General features: G+C 38.6%; 1 protein-coding gene across 1 annotated transcript in view; it reads left to right on the top strand.

The window, feature by feature from the left end:
* The window catches only part of TRIO (trio Rho guanine nucleotide exchange factor), a 244,451-nt gene that overhangs the window by 65,224 nt on the left and 160,852 nt on the right, over positions 1–18,375 (top strand). The window contains exons 2-6 of the mRNA XM_062499699.1: positions 2,428–2,502; positions 9,089–9,203; positions 12,504–12,696; positions 13,323–13,835; positions 16,874–16,996. Coding sequence (XP_062355683.1) covers positions 2,428–2,502; positions 9,089–9,203; positions 12,504–12,696; positions 13,323–13,835; positions 16,874–16,996 — 1,019 coding nt within the window. The remainder of the gene's footprint in view (positions 1–2,427; positions 2,503–9,088; positions 9,204–12,503; positions 12,697–13,322; positions 13,836–16,873; positions 16,997–18,375) is intronic.

Here is an 18,375-nt window from a genome sequence, read left to right as displayed (position 1 = left end):
GTTTAAGGGCTTAGAAATCTGAGCAAGCAATTGTGGTAACATCAGTGTCTTGGGTAATTTTGAGCTAAGAGAGACAGCAAAGTACAGCGCTAGTTTCTGCATGCTTTTTAGGTGAGGAGAAAGTGTTTTCTACGTCTGAATTTACTGTAAAGAAAAGGAATTGCCATGGTTGATAGGAAAGCTGAACATGCTAAATTGGCATTAAGCTTATGGTGTGTAGCTCAAAGCACATGAAAAAAAAATGTAAACCTGGAAGTGTGCCTGTATGTCTTAGCAGTCAGTTGAAGCCCAAATAATATTTTAGGGTAGAAAAGGGTATTTTCTGTCTTTCTAGGTGATTTTTTAAAGCCCAAACTTTTTATTAAAGCTGTTTAGTGTTTTAGTCCATAACAAACAGAAATGTAGGAAGAACAAAAACCGTGGGCAGTTTCAGTAAAAGGTTGATAACGCATAGCCATTTCTCTGGAGGAGTAGTAATGCACGAGGTTCCTTGGCTGTGTCTTAGATTCTTGAGTGCCTAAGTGCAAACATGAAAGTAAACCCTGCACTGCTTTGCCAGTCTGGAGTTGCTGTGTAATTGCAAAATACTGTCCATCATGTAGAAACCCTCCATGCTACGTGATTACTCAAGAAACCAGTTTTCCTGGTCTAGCATTTCTGAGAATGTGTACTGAATTTTGGGTTTGTGTTTGGTCTGTGGTGCTCATGGAAAAACAAAGAAACTAGCCAGGGAACTTCCATCTGGCTGGAAATAGATTTGTTTTGTTTTCTTTTGTTTGCATTCTGTGAGTGCTAAGACAATGCCCTAGTTGAACACTTCAGTTATGGTGAACTTGGGACCCATTGCTGACAGACATTTGTCTGAACACATTTTAGAAATCCCCAGTCATGGATAGGCTGTTGTCATCCCCAGGCAGTCCTATGTGCTGTTCACAGTTCTTTCCTTTACAAAATTTCCTGCCATCTAATAAACCTCTTGCTGTAATTCTAGCAAGCTTTTGTCACCAGTAGGTTTTCTGTGATCTGAGGGCTGCCACCACATCTTCCTGCAGTTCTTCAGGTGAAACAGATGCATAGATGATGACACGCAAACACCTGACCATCTTTGTCCCTTGGGTGTTGTGCTTGGTGCACTCTGGGTCTGTTCTGAAGAGTAGTACCCATAGCTAGATACTGTAGTGGCACAGAAGTCTCAGTACTGCTGTTTGGAGTAGAAAACCTGTGATGTAATTTACATATATGATTCCTTTAAGTATAGGTCTTATATTACTTGATGACAGCAGTTTGATACCTTCAAGTTTTAGTTTAGAAATGCACAGCTTTTTCATTTAAGCTCAGAACCTGAGGCCAAAGGATATGATGCATTTGGATATTGTTGAGGAGGAAGAGTCTTAACAGCGATTTGTGCTTCAGTCATTATAGAGAAGCAGTGCACTTCCCACTTACCCCAGCAGAGATACTTTCTTTGGATATGGGATGATTTTAAACAACACATGAATGCAGACAGACCAGGAAGGGTTGTGCAGATAAGTTAGGTGAAGATGTGTCACTTAGTTCTTGTAGGATGAACAGATTTGGCCTAAACACGACCAGTTTTGTATTGTTGAGGTGAAATATAACGTAAAAAAAAAAGCTTCCTAAATCTTCCTTGTCAAAGAAGGAAGAACTTTGGAATTTGGCCACAGAGTTAGATTAGTAGAAATAGGAAACAGAGAGGGAGGAAAAAACTGGTGATGTGCTGCTTTGCAACATTGACTGTTATCACTCACCTTGGGCACTGTTTCATACTCCATGTATATACAGAGTTAGTATGATATAATGTCCTCTCTGTTGCAAAATGCTGCTCCTGTCAGGCAGCAGAAAAAAATTCTGCTTGCAGAAATTATTTAAGAAGAGTTGCATGTAAATAGCAATAGGGATTTTTGGGTTTTTTTGGGTGGGTGGGGTTTTCTGTTCGGGTGTTTTTGTTTTTTTGTCTTTATTGTTGTGGGGTTTTGGGTGGGGTTTTTGGGTTGGGATTTATTTTTCTTTACTGGTAATTGTTCTAAGCATATCTACCCCTTATAGTTTGGAAAAAAAAACAGAAAGAAAGTGGATTTGGAATGCATAAAATACCTGGGATCCATATGATAGTTTTTATTAACTGATGAAAAAGGCTAATTCTGGTGTCTTGTTTTCTGCTGAGGCTTGCTAACAGGCCATGCTATTTGTGTTAAGCTGGTAAAATGGTGACTTGTCCATTGATATATTTTTAAAGTTTAGTTTATTTTTTTTTGGCAGATTTTTATTGTAAGGTTATCTTAATTTCTGTAGCATAACATTGAGAATGTATTCCAAAGGTAAATGATTTTCAGTGCATTTTGTAAATGTAGAAGCTGGGCTTGTCTGAGTTTTTGACTAATCATCTTATCTTTTTCTTTTTTTCAGGGTTTCGCAAAAATGATGAAATGAAGGCTATGGAAGTATTGCCAATTTTAAAGGAAAAAGTTGCATACCTTTCAGGTACAGTTATTTTCTCTTGTAGAATGCCCAACTGTGTTGTTGGTAGCATATAAAATGGTATTTTAAATACTTTAAATATAATTAGAAAATTCATGGAGTGCTAGAGCAGCACTGATTCCTATTGGATATCCTAAATATGACATAAGCATTTTGAAAGGTGTAATAAAGGAAATATTTGTTTTCTTGAGTGTGGAACATTGCTGTATGTTGTCTTGGTCATGTTAAGTCCTGCATTTCCCCTGGCCTGTATATCATTATTTACAGCAACTTAGAAACTGCTATACCAAAGGCATATTCCTTTCCTTATTTCTGGTTCTTCTGATGGGGAATTGTACAGAGATGCCTTTATTATTGGCCCATCTGCAGCACATTCTGAAGAAATATGTCTGTTGCAGAAGTGAACTTCAGTTGCCTGTCTTTTGAAGCACACTTAGTATTTTCTTGGTATACTGACTTGGCATGTAATTTTAGGTAGTTCCAGAATGCGCACTGAATTTGGTTGGTTACTGAACAAGGAATAGCAGAAGGATGTAAAAGCTGGATTTATGAGTTAGTACCATGACATAGTCTATAACTTCATAAGTAAATTTACTTGATGGAATGATGGATTGAGATGCTTATTTTTGTAAACTGCATTTTGGTGTGACTTTCTGTTGGGATTAAACACCATCATTCTCTTGGCCATAATCTTAGTGTGAAATGATTTAAAGGACAGTCTCATATTTGAAAGTGTTTTTTTGGATAATTTGTCAAGAATTCCACAAGTAAAGCTCTTGTCAGTAAATATTAAAACACATAATTGTAATTATAATTGTAATTGTACTCTTTGAGATTTACTTTGTATGGATGCTGATGTTTGCAAGTACAGTGTATAGTACATAGATAGTACTTAATCCTTCCACTCTGATGAGTAAAGTAGAGGTGCAAAGCAGGAAGATATGTGGGTGAAGTTTTTTGGTTTTGTTTTCTTTTGTTTTGCTTGTTTGTTTTTTTGGGGGGGTATTTTTTCTCTGAAACGTTCCTGGCAACTGTAATGAGTAGGATCAGTTTTCCTGGTAGTGTGGTAACTGGGAGTTGTAGTACTAGTGAAAGCTTGCTTAAAACTATTTTTAGAGGGAAAGAAGAGGAGAAAAAGGAGGTTAAGCACAATATTTCAATCCCTCATTACTCTTCCTTGGACCTTGTCTTATGGCATTGAATGAAAATAAAGTCAATTTTCACTCCAAAACCTCTGAATTTTCAAGTTGTCCAGTACTTATCTTAGACCCCTTACAAGGGACCTGAAAAATGATGGGTTTTTCTAATGTTAATTTGTGAGCAGATGGCATTCTGAAAGGCATTAATTCAGTGAAAGTGAAATGGGCCAAATGGAAGATGAAGATAAATTTAAGGGAAGATGATAAATTGTGAACCAGAACGGGGGGGGGGGGAGGGGGGGGGGGGAGTGTTGGCAGAAATAAATGGTTGCCAACTTCCATGTGTGAAGGTAGCAACTCCTGATGGAAGAATGGAGGAAACAGCTGTGGGCAACAAGACTGACTGGAACTGATCTGTCAAAATCCATAGTTCCACATTTTCGTTGCAAGTGAAACTCAAACAGAATGAAATACATTAATAGTACATATGAGTTAAGAAACCCTGAAATATAACAACCGACAACAAAGCTCTTCATTGTGTTCTCCCCCTTCCCCCAAAAAAGTACCACCACTACTAGGACTTAACCACTGTGCAACTATAGCTGTCAAGCTTTGTACCCGGGAACACAAAGATAAGGAAGACTACTGGTTTACTGAACAGGTTTTCACCTGAGAAGTAAACTGCTTGAGTACTGGATATCTTACCACCTGAAATAGTTGCATCTCTAGGCTTTTCTGTGAAGTACAAATAGAGTCTTGGATGCATTTTTTTGTGTTAAGTTTAAATTGAAACCTGTCAAAGTACAAATATTCTCATAACTCTACACATACCTAAACAAGGAGAGCATTTTCTTAAAAGATGCAGTTATCTTGGTTTCATGTAAGGAAATAGCTCTTGGTAACTTGTCTTGCCATAAAAGCCAACTTTTCAGCTTTCTTTACTGGAATACTTTGTAACTTGGTAAAAAGGCTTTTCTTAAAAAAGCTGCACTACTCACTCAGCCTGTTGGATTTTAGTGCCATTTGGAGACCATTGAGAATACTGCTGTTAGTTATGTGCACTAAACAGAAAGGATGTATGTTAGGTGACTCACGTGAGTTGATGGGATGGATGTTTGTGTGACACACTTTGGCATAAACAGAATATCTCGATAGTGGGGTGGAGCAGTGTATCAGAGGAAATTTATTAAAATGGAAGACTCACTGATTAAAGAAGTGGTAGCATAATGTGTTTTTGTTAAGCAAAGATTAATAGGGGGTTGAGTTGGATAGACTGTTGCAAGACAGGAAATTCCCACTGATGCCTCATGCATTGTTGTTTTTAACTTTCCCGTTTGTGTATGACACAGGAGCATCAGGAACAAAGGAAATGAGAGTTATTGTAAAAGGCCTAAGAAAGCTGTCATTAGAGCTGACAAAACCCCCCCAAGTCTTAGGGATTTTTTTTTATTATTTTCAATTTTGCTACCTGGTTTAAGACTGGATAGTGAAGTTCTTTTCATCTAAAATAAGGCTGTAATGATTTTTTTACTTATCTAGGCCTGGAATTTGTACAAAAGGGTTTGTCCCTGATGTACAAAACTTTCAGGATATGACTTATCAGAAATTTAGGCACCATTTAACAAAATGGCTTCTTCTGTGACATACACGGAGCTGGAGCCAAGTGCAGCGGCATCCAGAATGACATAAAAATGCCATATTGGAAAACTGCATGATACAGGAGCTGCAGTGTGGGAAAGGACTGGAGGACTGGTCTGAGGTGATTGCATGTAACAAAGCGTTTGCTTAAAATGTTTAGAGTGTTAAAGAAAATTCAGCTTATGCTTTCATGTGCTACCTGCTGCTTTTTAAAAAATATCCACCCTAAGCAATTGAGTTAGCTTTTCTGGGGAGGCTGGAGTCAGTAGCATTTACCAGTTGAAACAAATTTTCAAGATCTGAAGGTAGTGGTCTGTGGTGGAATGAGGAGAGGGAGCATTAGGGGCTGTAGCAGATGAACAAACTATGCTTGGTAGCCTTGGAGCCCAGTGATGGTTCTGGAGGTCAGTGGAGGCCTGGGCTGTTAGACTCTGTCTTGTCATTTATAATTTCTTTCTCTTACAGCTTCTGTCTTGTGTTTTTCCTGCTCATTTGCTGTGTAAAGATCCTCAAAGCTCTCTGCTTGGCAAGTGAATCAGGATGGTCAAGACTTGGCCTTTCTCTGTTAGAATAAAACAATTCTGTTTTTCATCTTAAGTCTCACTTAAGAGGGTCATGGAAGATAAGGATATTAATTTTCTTTTAAGTTTTGCTTTCTGGCATTGTAGCTTGATGGAGATTGAAAGATGCTTTTGCCTCTTCAGAGTTTCATTTGGTGTCTCATAGGGAGCATGTCCAGTGTAGACAAGCTCTGGAGACTTTGACAGCCAGGCTCAGTGTCTCTGGCAAGCACACACTCACTGTGTTGGAGAGGATAGTGATGAATTTTTGAGTGATTGGTTTTATTTATTGTTTTTATATTTATTTTTATCTTCTCTTGGCCTTCCTTTCGAAGCAATTTTTGAAAAACTTTGTTTAGCAACATGGAATTGCAATGAGAAGCTGATTTGAAATGAGAAATTCTGGGCTGAAGATAGTGTTTTCCTGCGTTTCCATGGGACAGGAGAAAACAGTCCACACATCTGTGGTTGAAAACATATATGTGAAACTTAGCTTTCAAGAATCTGTCTGTGCTATTATAGATGTGTTGATAAAGACATCCTACTGGGCTTGAATTTGGTGTTTAGCAACAGTAACATTTTGTTGTCACTAGTGAGGGTTTGGATATAAAAATATATTTTACTAGTTGACCACAAGTCTGTGCAATTTTATGACTGAGAAAAATGCATTTAAGTGGAACTACTTAAGTCAGATTTTTGCCTTTGAAATTAAGTGGATTCAGAATTTCCTGTATTGCTAACAAATTTAAAAGCTATAAACTAACAATTGGGAATCTGCAAAACAGAACAGGATAAAAATACAAATTAAGTGTTTAATAGCTTCCATCTGCTCAATCTATGTATTGAGTGTGAAATGTTATACACCTAAATTCTCCTAGAAATTAATTTAATCATTGAATTAGAAGATGGTTTAGGTTGGAAAGGACCTTTAAGATCATTGTGTCCAGCCGTTAACCTGGCACTGCCAAGTCTGCCACTAACCATGTCCCCGAGTGCTGCATCTACACTCTTTTAAATGCCACCAGGGGTGGGGACTCAACCATTTCTCCCGGCAACCAGTTGTCTAATGCTTGACAACTCTTGGTGAATAATTTTTTTCCTAATATTTAATCTAAACATTCCCTGGTACAACTTAAGGTCATTTCCTCTCGTCTTGTTGCTTGTAACCTTTTAGAAGAGACCAACACTCACCCCACTGCAGCCTCCTTGCAGGGTGTTGTAGAGAGCAATAAGGTGCCCCCTGAGCCTCCTTTTCTCCAGGCTAAACAATCCCAGCTCCCTCAGAGGCTCCCCATAAGCCTTGTCCTCCAAACCCTTCACCAGCTTCACTGTCCTTCTCTGAACATACTCCAGCACCTCAGTGTCCTCCTTGTAGTGACTGGCCCCAGAGCTGGACACAGGATTCGAGGTGTGCCCTCGCCAGTGCTGAGTACAGGAGGACAATCACTGTCCTGCTCCTGCTGGCCACACTATTGCTGATACAGGCCAGGATGATGTTGGCCTTCTTGGCCACCTGGGCACAATTCTGGATCCTGTTCATGTGCTGTCAATAAGCACCTCCAGGTCCTTTTCCACTGGGCAGATTTCCAGCCTCTCTTCCCTCAGCCTGTACTGCTGCCTGGGGTTGTTGTTGTGACCCAAGTGCAGGTCCTGGCATTTGGCCTTGTTCAACCCCATACTACTGACCTCGGCCCATCAATATACTCCTGCCCAACCTGGCACCACCTGCAAACTTCTCCTTTATTCTTACCCATAAACAGTCAACTTTCTTGCCAATGTCATTAAGCTCTAGACAGTCATAGCACTCCTAATGTTCAGGGCTACCTTGCCAACTCTCCTTCCTTGCCTGTCCCTTCTGAAGATTTTGCAGCCATCTATTGCAGCACCCTAGTTGTGCAAATCACCCCACCATGTTTCCATGATGGCAGCTATGTCACAGTTTTCCTGCTTGCCTAATGGCTTCCAGCTCCTCCTGTTTGTTGCCCATGCCACATACATTGGTGTGGCTGCACTTCAGCTGGGCTAATAATACTGTCACCTTTTTTAGGGCAGAAGCACCGATTCCTACATGACAATTCTTACGTGCTTCCATGCTTGCTGACACATCAGTATCTCTTATATCTTGGCTGCTGCCTGGATCTCTGTTCCTACCTCCTGTGAGGTGGCAGACTAAAAGACCTTGCTAGTTCACCATTCCTTAGACATTGGTGTGTGCTGACCCCATGCTGATTTCTATTGAGTATGGCTTTATCAAGTCTAGTTTAAAGCTTTCAGTGAGCCCTGGTAATTCTTGTGCAAAGATCCTTTTCCTCCTTTGGGACAGGTGTACTTCGTCTGTCACTACTAGCAGGCTCAATGCCATGTAAACCAGCCCATGATCAGAAAACCCAAAAATCTCCCAGTGACACCAGGCTTGGAGCCAGGTATTGATCTGATGGCTCTTCCCATTTCTTCCCTTGGCACTCCCTGCATCAGGAAGCACAGAGAAACCACTACCCGTGCTCCTGATCCCCCAACCAGTCATCCTAAGGCTTTCAGGGATAGACTTCAATCACATCTCTCTTGATTACCCTTGAGCTTCTTGCTGCAATTTCTTACTATCTTCCTGAAATGTGGGTTGGTAATAATGGATTTTCCCAAGGGCCATAATGGGGTAGGATGCTTTCTCATCACATCTCTAACCTTGAGCCAGGAGAGGCAGCAGGCTTCCTGAAGAAGTTGGTGCACTGGACCTTAGTTCCCTTCAGAAAGGAGTCTCCTATGACAATCATCTTCAGCCTACTCACCTCCTCTCTGAGCTCTGTCACTAAGTGGAGGAGCTCCTCTACTTGGGCACACCTCCCACAGCTGTGCACTCTGCTGCCATATCATCTAAATACTTGCCTACAAAGTAGCATAATTCTGTATTTAAATTAAGTCTGTACAATTGCTGTGTTAAAAATTAAATGCATAACAGAGTGCCATTACTGGAAATGTCACACTACCAGTCAAACTTGAAGGTGACTGTAATGTGTAAGGGTAATGCTCTGGTTATTCTTTGTTTCAATTTTTTGGCATTTGCTTTCTCACTGTAAGAACTGTAGCAATATGTTGATCAATACTCCCAAAATGCAATCTTAAGTTAGTCTCAAAATGACAGTGTTGGCATTTAAGTTGAAATCACTTTTTTTAAAGTAGGTACTGAAGACTATTTCTGCAAATAAGAATTTTGTCTTATACTGTGGGGGTCTTCTAACATTTTTAATTTTTCAGGTGGCAGAGATAAGCGTGGAGGTCCCATTCTAACATTTCCAGCTCGTAGTAATCACGACAGAATACGGCAAGAAGACCTTAGAAGACTAATTTCATATCTAGCGTGTATTCCTAGGTAAGCAATCATCTGTTAACCTCCAAGGCTGTATAACAAAATAAACAGATTATGCTGCAGTACTCCCACAAGCTAGCAGACTGAACGAGTTAATAGCATGAACAAATCAATACCAAGTTTTGTTATTTGCTATTTTCAAATGGCTTTTTGGAAGAGAAATAATTACTTTGCCTTGTAAAAGGAAGGCTGCTGGCAGAAGGGCTGGTGTGCTTTAGCTGGAAGTAGTTTGTGTCTTGGAAATGGCATTGCCATGCCCCTTTTGTGTTGCTGTGTTGAAGACTGCATATACAACTCAAAGGCTTTCAGTATATCAATAATTAGAAACATGCTGGGCATCATTCACCATATGCCTTGTGTGGAGTGTGGTGAGCACAGGACTCCCAACTTATTTGTGTTAGGTAAGTCATAGTGTCCTGATACAGCACGGAATTAACAAGGAGAAGGGTATGAGAGATTGCTTGTAAAGGTCTCAGATAAATCTCTAGAGTGACCGGTGAAAGTACTGATGGCATTGCATTATCAGCAGTTTAACTTATGAATTGCAGTGAGCTGTTTCAATAAATTGGGAGAAGTCAAATCCAGAGCTTGTGTGTGTATGTGTGTGTGCATATATATACATATATACTTATATATAAAAAAATATAAAAACGTACATCTATATAGATGTACATATATGTGCATGTATATATAAAGTTATATATATGTAGATATGTATGTATATATATGATATATATGTATGATATATATGCATATGAGATATATATAAGACACTTCAAACAAAAGTTACGTATTTTATTCCTTCATATAGAACTTCGCTTTCTGTAGTAACCAAGTTGAGGACAAAAATTATCCTAAGACTCACTGTAGGTCCATCTTGGAACCTGAGAGCATTTGTTGCAGGCTGGAGCAATGTGTGAGACAAGACTGTGCTTGACTATGTTTGTCTATGACCACAAGCAGCAGTTGTCATAGCAATTGAAAAAAATTCATTGGACAACATCCCTGAGTGCAATATCTTCCATGTATGTGTAATGTGCTAATTTACTGAGAGTCTTTGCACTTGATATAATCAAATGTCAGTTTCAGACTGAGAAAGGTGATTTCATGAAAGTACCTTCAAGGCATCTGTCTGACGGTGTACATAGCCTTCTTTTTGAAAAGTTAACTGGGAACTCAGGGGACTTAGAGAAAGGAAAATTTTTACTCTCAGATTTGAATGGTGCGATGTATTCTAGCCATGTAGAGCTTCAAGTTGCTGGAGAAGTTAATAGATAAATTTGCATCAAAATATGTCCAAGAATATTTTTAGAGATAATCAGGGCAAGAAACAGTCTTCCTGTGGCAAAAGGTGTATGTTAGTCCAGCATCAATAACTCTAAAATTAACAGAAAGTTAGTGCATGTTTTATACTCTTTAAGTGTGGCAAACTTTTGAGAATAAAGGGAGCTTTATCAAAAGCAAGACTTGTTTTCATACAAGTCATGTTTAAGGGACTGATTATGCAACTCTAGCTAATTAGAAGTCCCAGTTGGTACAATTATCCCCAAACTTTTGGGCTGTCTGTTATTTGTTGCAGTAATGTTACTTGATGTAGCTGAAGAATCACAGGTATCAGTTGTTTAGCAAGAGATCTAAAAGCTTAAGTTGACGCAATCTCACAATTTTACTGATTTTACAATTTTTTTGATTTTAAAATATGGCTAAACTTACATCATCACCACAGAGTGGGCCAGATATTTTAGTGTATTTCAGGCTTACCAACACATGTCCTTGGCTCCCTGGAACAAATCTTGTGATCCTTGGCCAAAAGGGGTTCAGCTTGGGTGAGATGATGTGTCTCCATCATGGAGGACATGGCCACACTGTAAGTGATGAGGGACCACTTCAGACACCCCAATAGATGCATGCCTTGAATCCTGTGAGGATTTTAAAAAACATTTTCATCGTGGTCAGAAAATTGTTGCAAGCGTTGTAGCCTGCCTTTATGCTAAGCTAGTTACTTTTAATATATTTTGCTTCTGCCATTGCCATTTTTTGCATTCCTATGGGCAGGTGGGAGAGCCAGCATTTATCATGATTAACTCAATTTTTGAAATGTTCTAGGATGTTTATTCTCTCTTCTTTTCCCTAGCTTTAAACTTTTCAAACTTAAAAAAACCCTTCCCCTTCTGAGGAACCCATGTTGTTACTTCCAGTCTCCTATCCATAGGAGTCATAATCCATATTTCTGCAGTGTGGCCAATAAGACTGGTAAAATATGCCAATGAAGCTTCCCTGCCTCTTGGGCCTTCCGATAGCCTTCACCACATGAACACTAAGATTGCATTTGAGTTAGTCACATCCCTGAAAGTGACTCATATTCAAACAATGGACATTTGGTCTTTTTTGATAGTCTGTTGGCTATGATGCATTGGTTTTGAAATATTTTCCTTCCTATGGTCATACCACAAGGTCATGTAGCAAATTCTGCTGGAAGAAAATCAGAGTTTCTGGTGGTGGTGGTGATTGTCACTTTTGATCAGTGGCAAGAGCTAAACGTACAGAAGATATTGATGAAAAGAAATTAAATCTTCCATTCTCAGAGGGTGTGCCAGAGAACTTGAGTGTAGGGTCTGTCAACTTCTGGACAGCAAAACTGAGCTCAAATTTTGTAGAAATAGATTGATGGGGTTTTCTTCACAACCATAAAATACTGTGTTGTCCTTTAACTATTCACAAATATTCACAAATCGATCCTGTTACAAAAGAAATTGTCAATAAATGGGTGGCTTTCCTCTACAGACTCTAACTCTCAGGTAAAATGGTTCTAAATCTGAGGCAGTTTGAAAAAGTTGCAAATGGGTAGGTAAGAACAATTTGCCTTCTTCTTTTAGAGCATCCCCTCAAACATTAGAAAGACATGAATATTATCATCAGTCAAGTAAGTGTGTGTGTTCTGAAGAGTCATTTTGTAAATGAATTAGATATTGCTGCTTTAGGAAATGGTAGATGTGCTTTGTATGTGAGGGTAAGGAGAAACAAGACTGGACGATGAATCATCATGAATATAAACAGTGAAAATGAAAGTGAAGATAATGGCAGCATATCAAATCAGCAACAGATACAAAGCTGTCCCCCACAAGGAGTTTGGCATGGGGTGAAAGAAGCCTCCTGAGAGCTTTGTGAGATCTGCTGTATATGGTCAGCTAGTCAGCAGTGAGACCCTGAGGAGACCACATTCATTTGGCAGTGTGGTGCAGTAGAGTGCTGTGTTGGAAGTTGAAACACTTGCTTGATAACCTTTCCTTCTGTTTTCTGCAGTGAGGAAGTATGTAAACGAGGATTCACCGTCATTGTAGATATGCGTGGGTCAAAATGGGACTCCATAAAGCCTCTGCTGAAGATTTTACAGGAATCCTTTCCATGTTGTATTCATGTTGCACTGATAATCAAGCCAGACAATTTCTGGCAGAAACAGAGGACTAACTTTGGCAGCTCTAAGTTTGAGTTTGAGGTAATTTTCCCTATGGTATACAAATTTATCTTTGTTTTGTGGTTTTAAATGTTCTCACTAATGATCAGCACCTTGAAAACTCTCAGATAAATTATATTCTGCCTGAAAGGAGAGGAACTTAGACCAGTGGCGCTAGAAGGAGTGTGGTTTTCTTAATGTGCTTAGGCTACGTAATTGTGTATGTTGTTTATATTCTTTTCATAAGCTCAAGAAAGATTGAACTAGGATTTTGTCCCTAATGATAAAAAACATAGGTTTTGTTTGTTTGTTGTCTTAGGCTGCATTATGGTAATTGTGATATCTCTGGAATCCAGAGGAAATCAGCTGAATGAACTTTGCTGTTTCCTCTTGCAGCATTGCAATACACAAAGTCGAAACTTAACCAAAACAGTAATCAAAAGAGTAGTTGCTATTCTGTTCTTAAATATAGTGAAGTTAGAAAGAAATATGGAAAAATACCTGCCCTGTCTTCTGGTGATCAGAATAGATACTTGAAATGTGTGAGAAAAGTTGCCTTGTGGACTTCATGAGCATAATGATCACCTCTTACAAAGAGAAAAGTAAAAACTTGAAATTTCAAATTCATTTCAGTAACAGCATTTTTTCTTTCCATTTTTATTTTTTAGACAAATATGGTGTCTCTGGAAGGCCTTACCAAAGTAGTTGATCCTTCTCAGCTAACCCCAGAATTTGATGGCTGTTTGGAGTACAACCATGAGGAGTGGATAGAAATCAGAGTTGCCTTTGAGGACTACATTAGCAATGCAACCCATATGCTGTCCAGACTGGAGGAGCTGCAAGATATATTGTCAAAAAAGGAAATGCCTCAGGACCTGGAAGGTGCCCGCAATATGATAGAGGAGCATTCACAATTAAAAAAGAAAGTCATTAAGGCCCCTATCGAGGACCTTGATGTGGAAGGACAAAAGCTGCTCCAGCGGATACAGAGCAGTGATAGCTTTCCCAAAAAGAACTCTGGGTCAGGGAATGCAGACTTACAGAACCTCTTACCCAAAGTGTCCACCATGCTGGACAGGCTGCACTCAACACGGCAGCATCTGCATCAGATGTGGCATGTGCGGAAATTGAAATTGGACCAATGCTTTCAGCTCAGGCTTTTTGAGCAGGATGCTGAAAAGGTAAGGGTTGAGTAAGGAGACTATAAATTGCCAGTACCTGACGGACTTGAAAGAAGTACCAAGGGTAACTGAAAAAATAATTTTTGTCTTTGAAGTTAATCACTAGCCTTTTAATGAGAAATAAGGGACTTCTTGATTGAGAGGCACTCAGGGTCTTCTGGAGTAAAGGGCATGGATAGTAGTTCTAAGCTGTAAGGAACACAGGAAGCTCTTACCAGAGAAAATTTTAACTGCTAATGACTTCAAAGCACTTATTTTGTTAAGCATTTGTTCCAGACAGATGCTTTTGCATGCGCCAGGTAAAAAAGAATGGTGGTATACTTTATAAATACAGATGATTACAGATTACATTGGTCTTCTTTTGAGTGATCTTTGGGAAGTGAATGACAGGCAGTCAAAGTCTGAAGAGGCTGACATGGAGAACTGCTTCATTGATGCAGGATTTGAAGTCCCAGGCAAAAAACTGATGTATCTCTTCTGACAGTGCATATGTCATTAACAGGGAACTGAGCGATTTGAGAATGTTTCAGGCTAACCAGTCCCTTCAAATGAGAAAGCCCTGGATTGTCATGGAATTTGAAGAGGAAGCATGGCAAGCAGATCACTTTTAGATGGGCTCAAATAAGGTCTATTTTCAAGTAGAAAGGTTTTGCCATCACTTATTATTGTCTTGTTACCATGGAACAAATAGCTTTAAGGAAGGGTGTGGAATTTTTCTGTGGGAGTAGTAGTAACTACACTACGCAGTCAAGTAATAGGGATGTTTTTTGTCAGAGCTTAAAGTACTCAGATTTCTTAAAGTATTTTACATAAGATGGCCTGAACTGCATGAGACCAGTGGTCCATGTTAAACCAGTATTCTGCTCTCCAGCAGCTGTTACATAGGAAAGAGTAAAAGCAGAACAGACATAGAAAACTTAACTTCTTCCTGCTTCTTCATTTGTACTCTTCACCCATACTTTCCCTTACCCTCATCCTTTCAGCTCAGGGACTTTCTTTACACTACTGTAATGTTTTCCGCCATGTTTAAAAAAATATATATATATTTTTAAGCACCATTTAAAGCAAATGTTTACTGGGTGGATATAACTGAAAATAGTAGGGACATGTAGAAAGATAAAATTATTACCTATATCTAAAGTTATTTAGAAAATAATGCAAGCTGTTGTTCTAGTGTTGCTCTTTCAGACCCAAATGTATTTTATCAACCTTGCAGCCACTTCATTACAGTATTAATTGTTCTTCATTATAGCATATCTTTCAGTACCATGTGAGCACCATCAAAATGTATTTTGTTAATTTTCTCATATTTTATCAAATTGCTTACATAACTTGGTCTTTAAGAAACTTCTTGTGAAATACTTGGGCCTGTGGGATTGACCTCTGTCCTGCCATGTGGTTGCATAAGCTCCTGTCAGTGTTTTCTACATTTCTGATTCCAGGACTAAGTCTATATTAAATTAACACATCTTTCTTTCAAAAGGGAAATATTAGGCACCTCAAAATGAGGTTGATAGCAGGTACCATACCTAGGACTGTTTTTCTCTCATTAGCCAGTAAAAAAAGATAAAAAAGGTTTGGGTAGTATCCCAACTCACTTTTGGGTTGACCCTTGCCTTCATCTACTTGAAGCCTGTATTTTTACTGCTTGTGTCAGATTACATTTCACAGCTCATGACTTTGTTATCAGGGCATAATCTGTATTTTACTGAGATGTGGGAAAGGATGGGATCTTTGTTGGAAATAAAAAGGGTATTGCATGGAGAGAAATAAACATGTTCCTTTTTCAGGATTTGCTCAATTCAGTGCAAGAAACTTGGACTGGTTCAGGAGAAGGCAAAAAAGAGACAATGTGGGAGTGAATCTGATTGGAATTGCCCTTTAAGTGTCTGAAGGCAGCAAATTCAAGTGACTTAGAGATGGATGGTCACAAGCAGTGCCAGTGTCTGTTTTGAATAATGTTCTAACACATCTTCACTGAGTTCTAGATAAGAAGCTTAAAATTTTAGGAGTATATGATCAGCTGTCTCAGTTATCTAAACTAAACTTAAAAAACATTATAAGCTTACTATATTGTGGTCATCTTATAATTTAGTTTGCCATGGACTTGGGACAAATACTGGACTTGATGATGTTGTTCTGTTAGCTGGCATATTTTGAAAGATCTTTAAATGAATACTTACTGCTACCGTTTTTTCCTGGACAATCTATTTCAGCTTATCAAGAGAGCAGGTGTGTCTCTTTTGCTGAGATACAGCAAAGATTTCAAGACCATTTGTGAGCAGGTGGGGTGTTAAACAGCTCTTTGCTGTGTTGCTTGGTCTTTGAAAACTTTGTCTTCCAGTGCCACTGTTAATGAACTTGTGTGCCTTCATTGATAGCCATTGTCATATAAGGTCTCTCCTAAAATTTGTTGGAATATGAAAATATTCCTTTTTTTTTTTCCTTTTTAAAAACAAGCATATTTAAAGATGATTCTTAAATTTCCCTGGAAGAAGGTAACTTTGCTCATGTATACTTTTAATAATTCGTCTAGGAATATAATACTTGTTTTCAAATCTCCTGCAAACTTAGGAACTAAAAATATTAAACTTGCTGCTGAAGTACTTTATCAGCATGAAAGAATTTATATTTAATTGCATGAGTTGCCGTATTCATTCTAGACTGCTAAGCTGCTGACGACAAGTGCTGACACTAGAGAATGTATAAGCTTGGTGACTCAGGGCTGTGCTCCAAGTCTGTTTACTATGACTTCTTTTTAATAATGAAGTTTGTGATTATGACATTACTGTAGCTTGTTGAGATAAGCACCTATAGTAAAGATAACAGTAACAGCCTCAGCTGTTTGATCAAAAAAGACAGGTTTCAGCAATGTTTGGGTTAAAATGTGCAACAACTTAAAATAAAAGAACATCAGTGTTAATTTTCATGGCCTTAGACTCTGTATTCTGTGTTCATAGGTATCTGACATTATTTGTCCATTATTTCTGCCGTAACAAATTGTTGAACTTTCTTTTTTCCTTAATATTTTAATGTAGATGTTTGACTGGATCACCCACAACAAAGGTCTGTTTCTGAACAGCTACACAGAGATTGGTACCAGTCACCCTCACGCGATGGAACTTCAGACCCAGCACAATCACTTTGCCATGAACTGTATGGTAAGAACAGGCCTCCCTCCACAGACAGCACAGATGTGCTGGCTGTTTATTCTGTGTTAAGGTAAAATTTGTAAGGACGTAGACACAGATCATTCCTTCTTTACAAATAGTGCAAATTTGTGTTTGAGCAGTGAAGTGATAAAACATGATGGAAGAAAATAAAGGGTGGTCAGGTACAGAGATACCATGATAAAAGCAACAAAATTGTTTTGACAAATGGCAGTGTTCAAAACAATCTCAGCACCTCTCAAATACAAGTGTCCAGACTTCTAGAACCTGGGATGTGTCCCTGAATACTACCTTAGGTCTTGCAGAAAATTTCAGAGAATCATGTGTAATATGGATTTTAGCTCTCCTTTCTGAAAGAAATAGCTCTCAGGATCTTCTGAATAGATTTCAACTCAGACAAAAAGTTCTGAGAAGTAACTGATCCTGGTGTAATAATTTTCTGTGGTTTTACAAGGACATTTCTCTTTTTCGGCACAGCAAAATGGAGCTAAGACAATTTTTTTGGTCTAATATCATCAGTAGGCTGTAAAAAAAATGGATTTTAACTGGCAATGAGTGAAAACTGTTTACTTTCAGTTTCATTAATTGCTCTTTGAACATGGAAACAAAATTCTGAAGTACACTTTAGGTCCATAACACATTGTTGGTGTTTAAATAACCTTGGGAGTCTGGGCCTAAATCCAGTTCCTGTTGGATCAATGAAGGAAGAACACTACCAGTCTTATAATAAGATAATTACTTAATATTCTTGGCAGTCAAGGGTGGGAACTGAATTAAAAGTTTTGTTGAAATAATCAACTCTTGCAAGAGGGTTTTTCTGCAGAGCAGGAAAGTGGTGAAATAAACTTACCTAGGTTATGTGTCTTGCAGAAATAATGGAAGGACTAGTAAGGCAACTCTTGTGTGTGGTGTAGCTGGAGGTAAGACAACAGAAGACATGATTAGAGCAAGTGCATTTTCCTCTTTTGCAAGTCAACTCTGTTTCCAAAAGCTTAAAAAAATTAAAATCAATATGAACTTTCTGAAAAGAATAAAGCAAATGCTGGTGAACTTTGTAATTAAGTTACGTAACATCATAAATGGTTTTGACCATTGGGTTTGGTTCACGGTCTGGAGAATTGCTGCCTTATGGAGCACCTTGTTGTTTTTCTTCACTGCTCTGTATATGAAGTAGAGCAGAAAAAAGCACAGGAAGACAGTAGGTGCCATTGACATGAGATGACTTTTGGAACTTAGTAATTTTGAGTGGCCTTCCAGGCAGTTCTTGGGGTTGCATTCTGAAGGTTAAATTCTTCTGTAAGCCTGTCCTCATATTAGTCACTGTTGCACTCTCTTCTTCAAATTTCATGACTTTTTTATTTTTTTCCCTT

Source organism: Cinclus cinclus, chromosome 1, assembly GCF_963662255.1.
Source record: "Cinclus cinclus chromosome 1, bCinCin1.1, whole genome shotgun sequence".
Taxonomy (NCBI): Eukaryota; Metazoa; Chordata; class Aves; order Passeriformes; family Cinclidae; genus Cinclus; species Cinclus cinclus.
The sequence above is the reverse complement of the archived record's forward strand: the minus strand, read 5'-3'. Positions and strand labels throughout refer to the sequence as shown.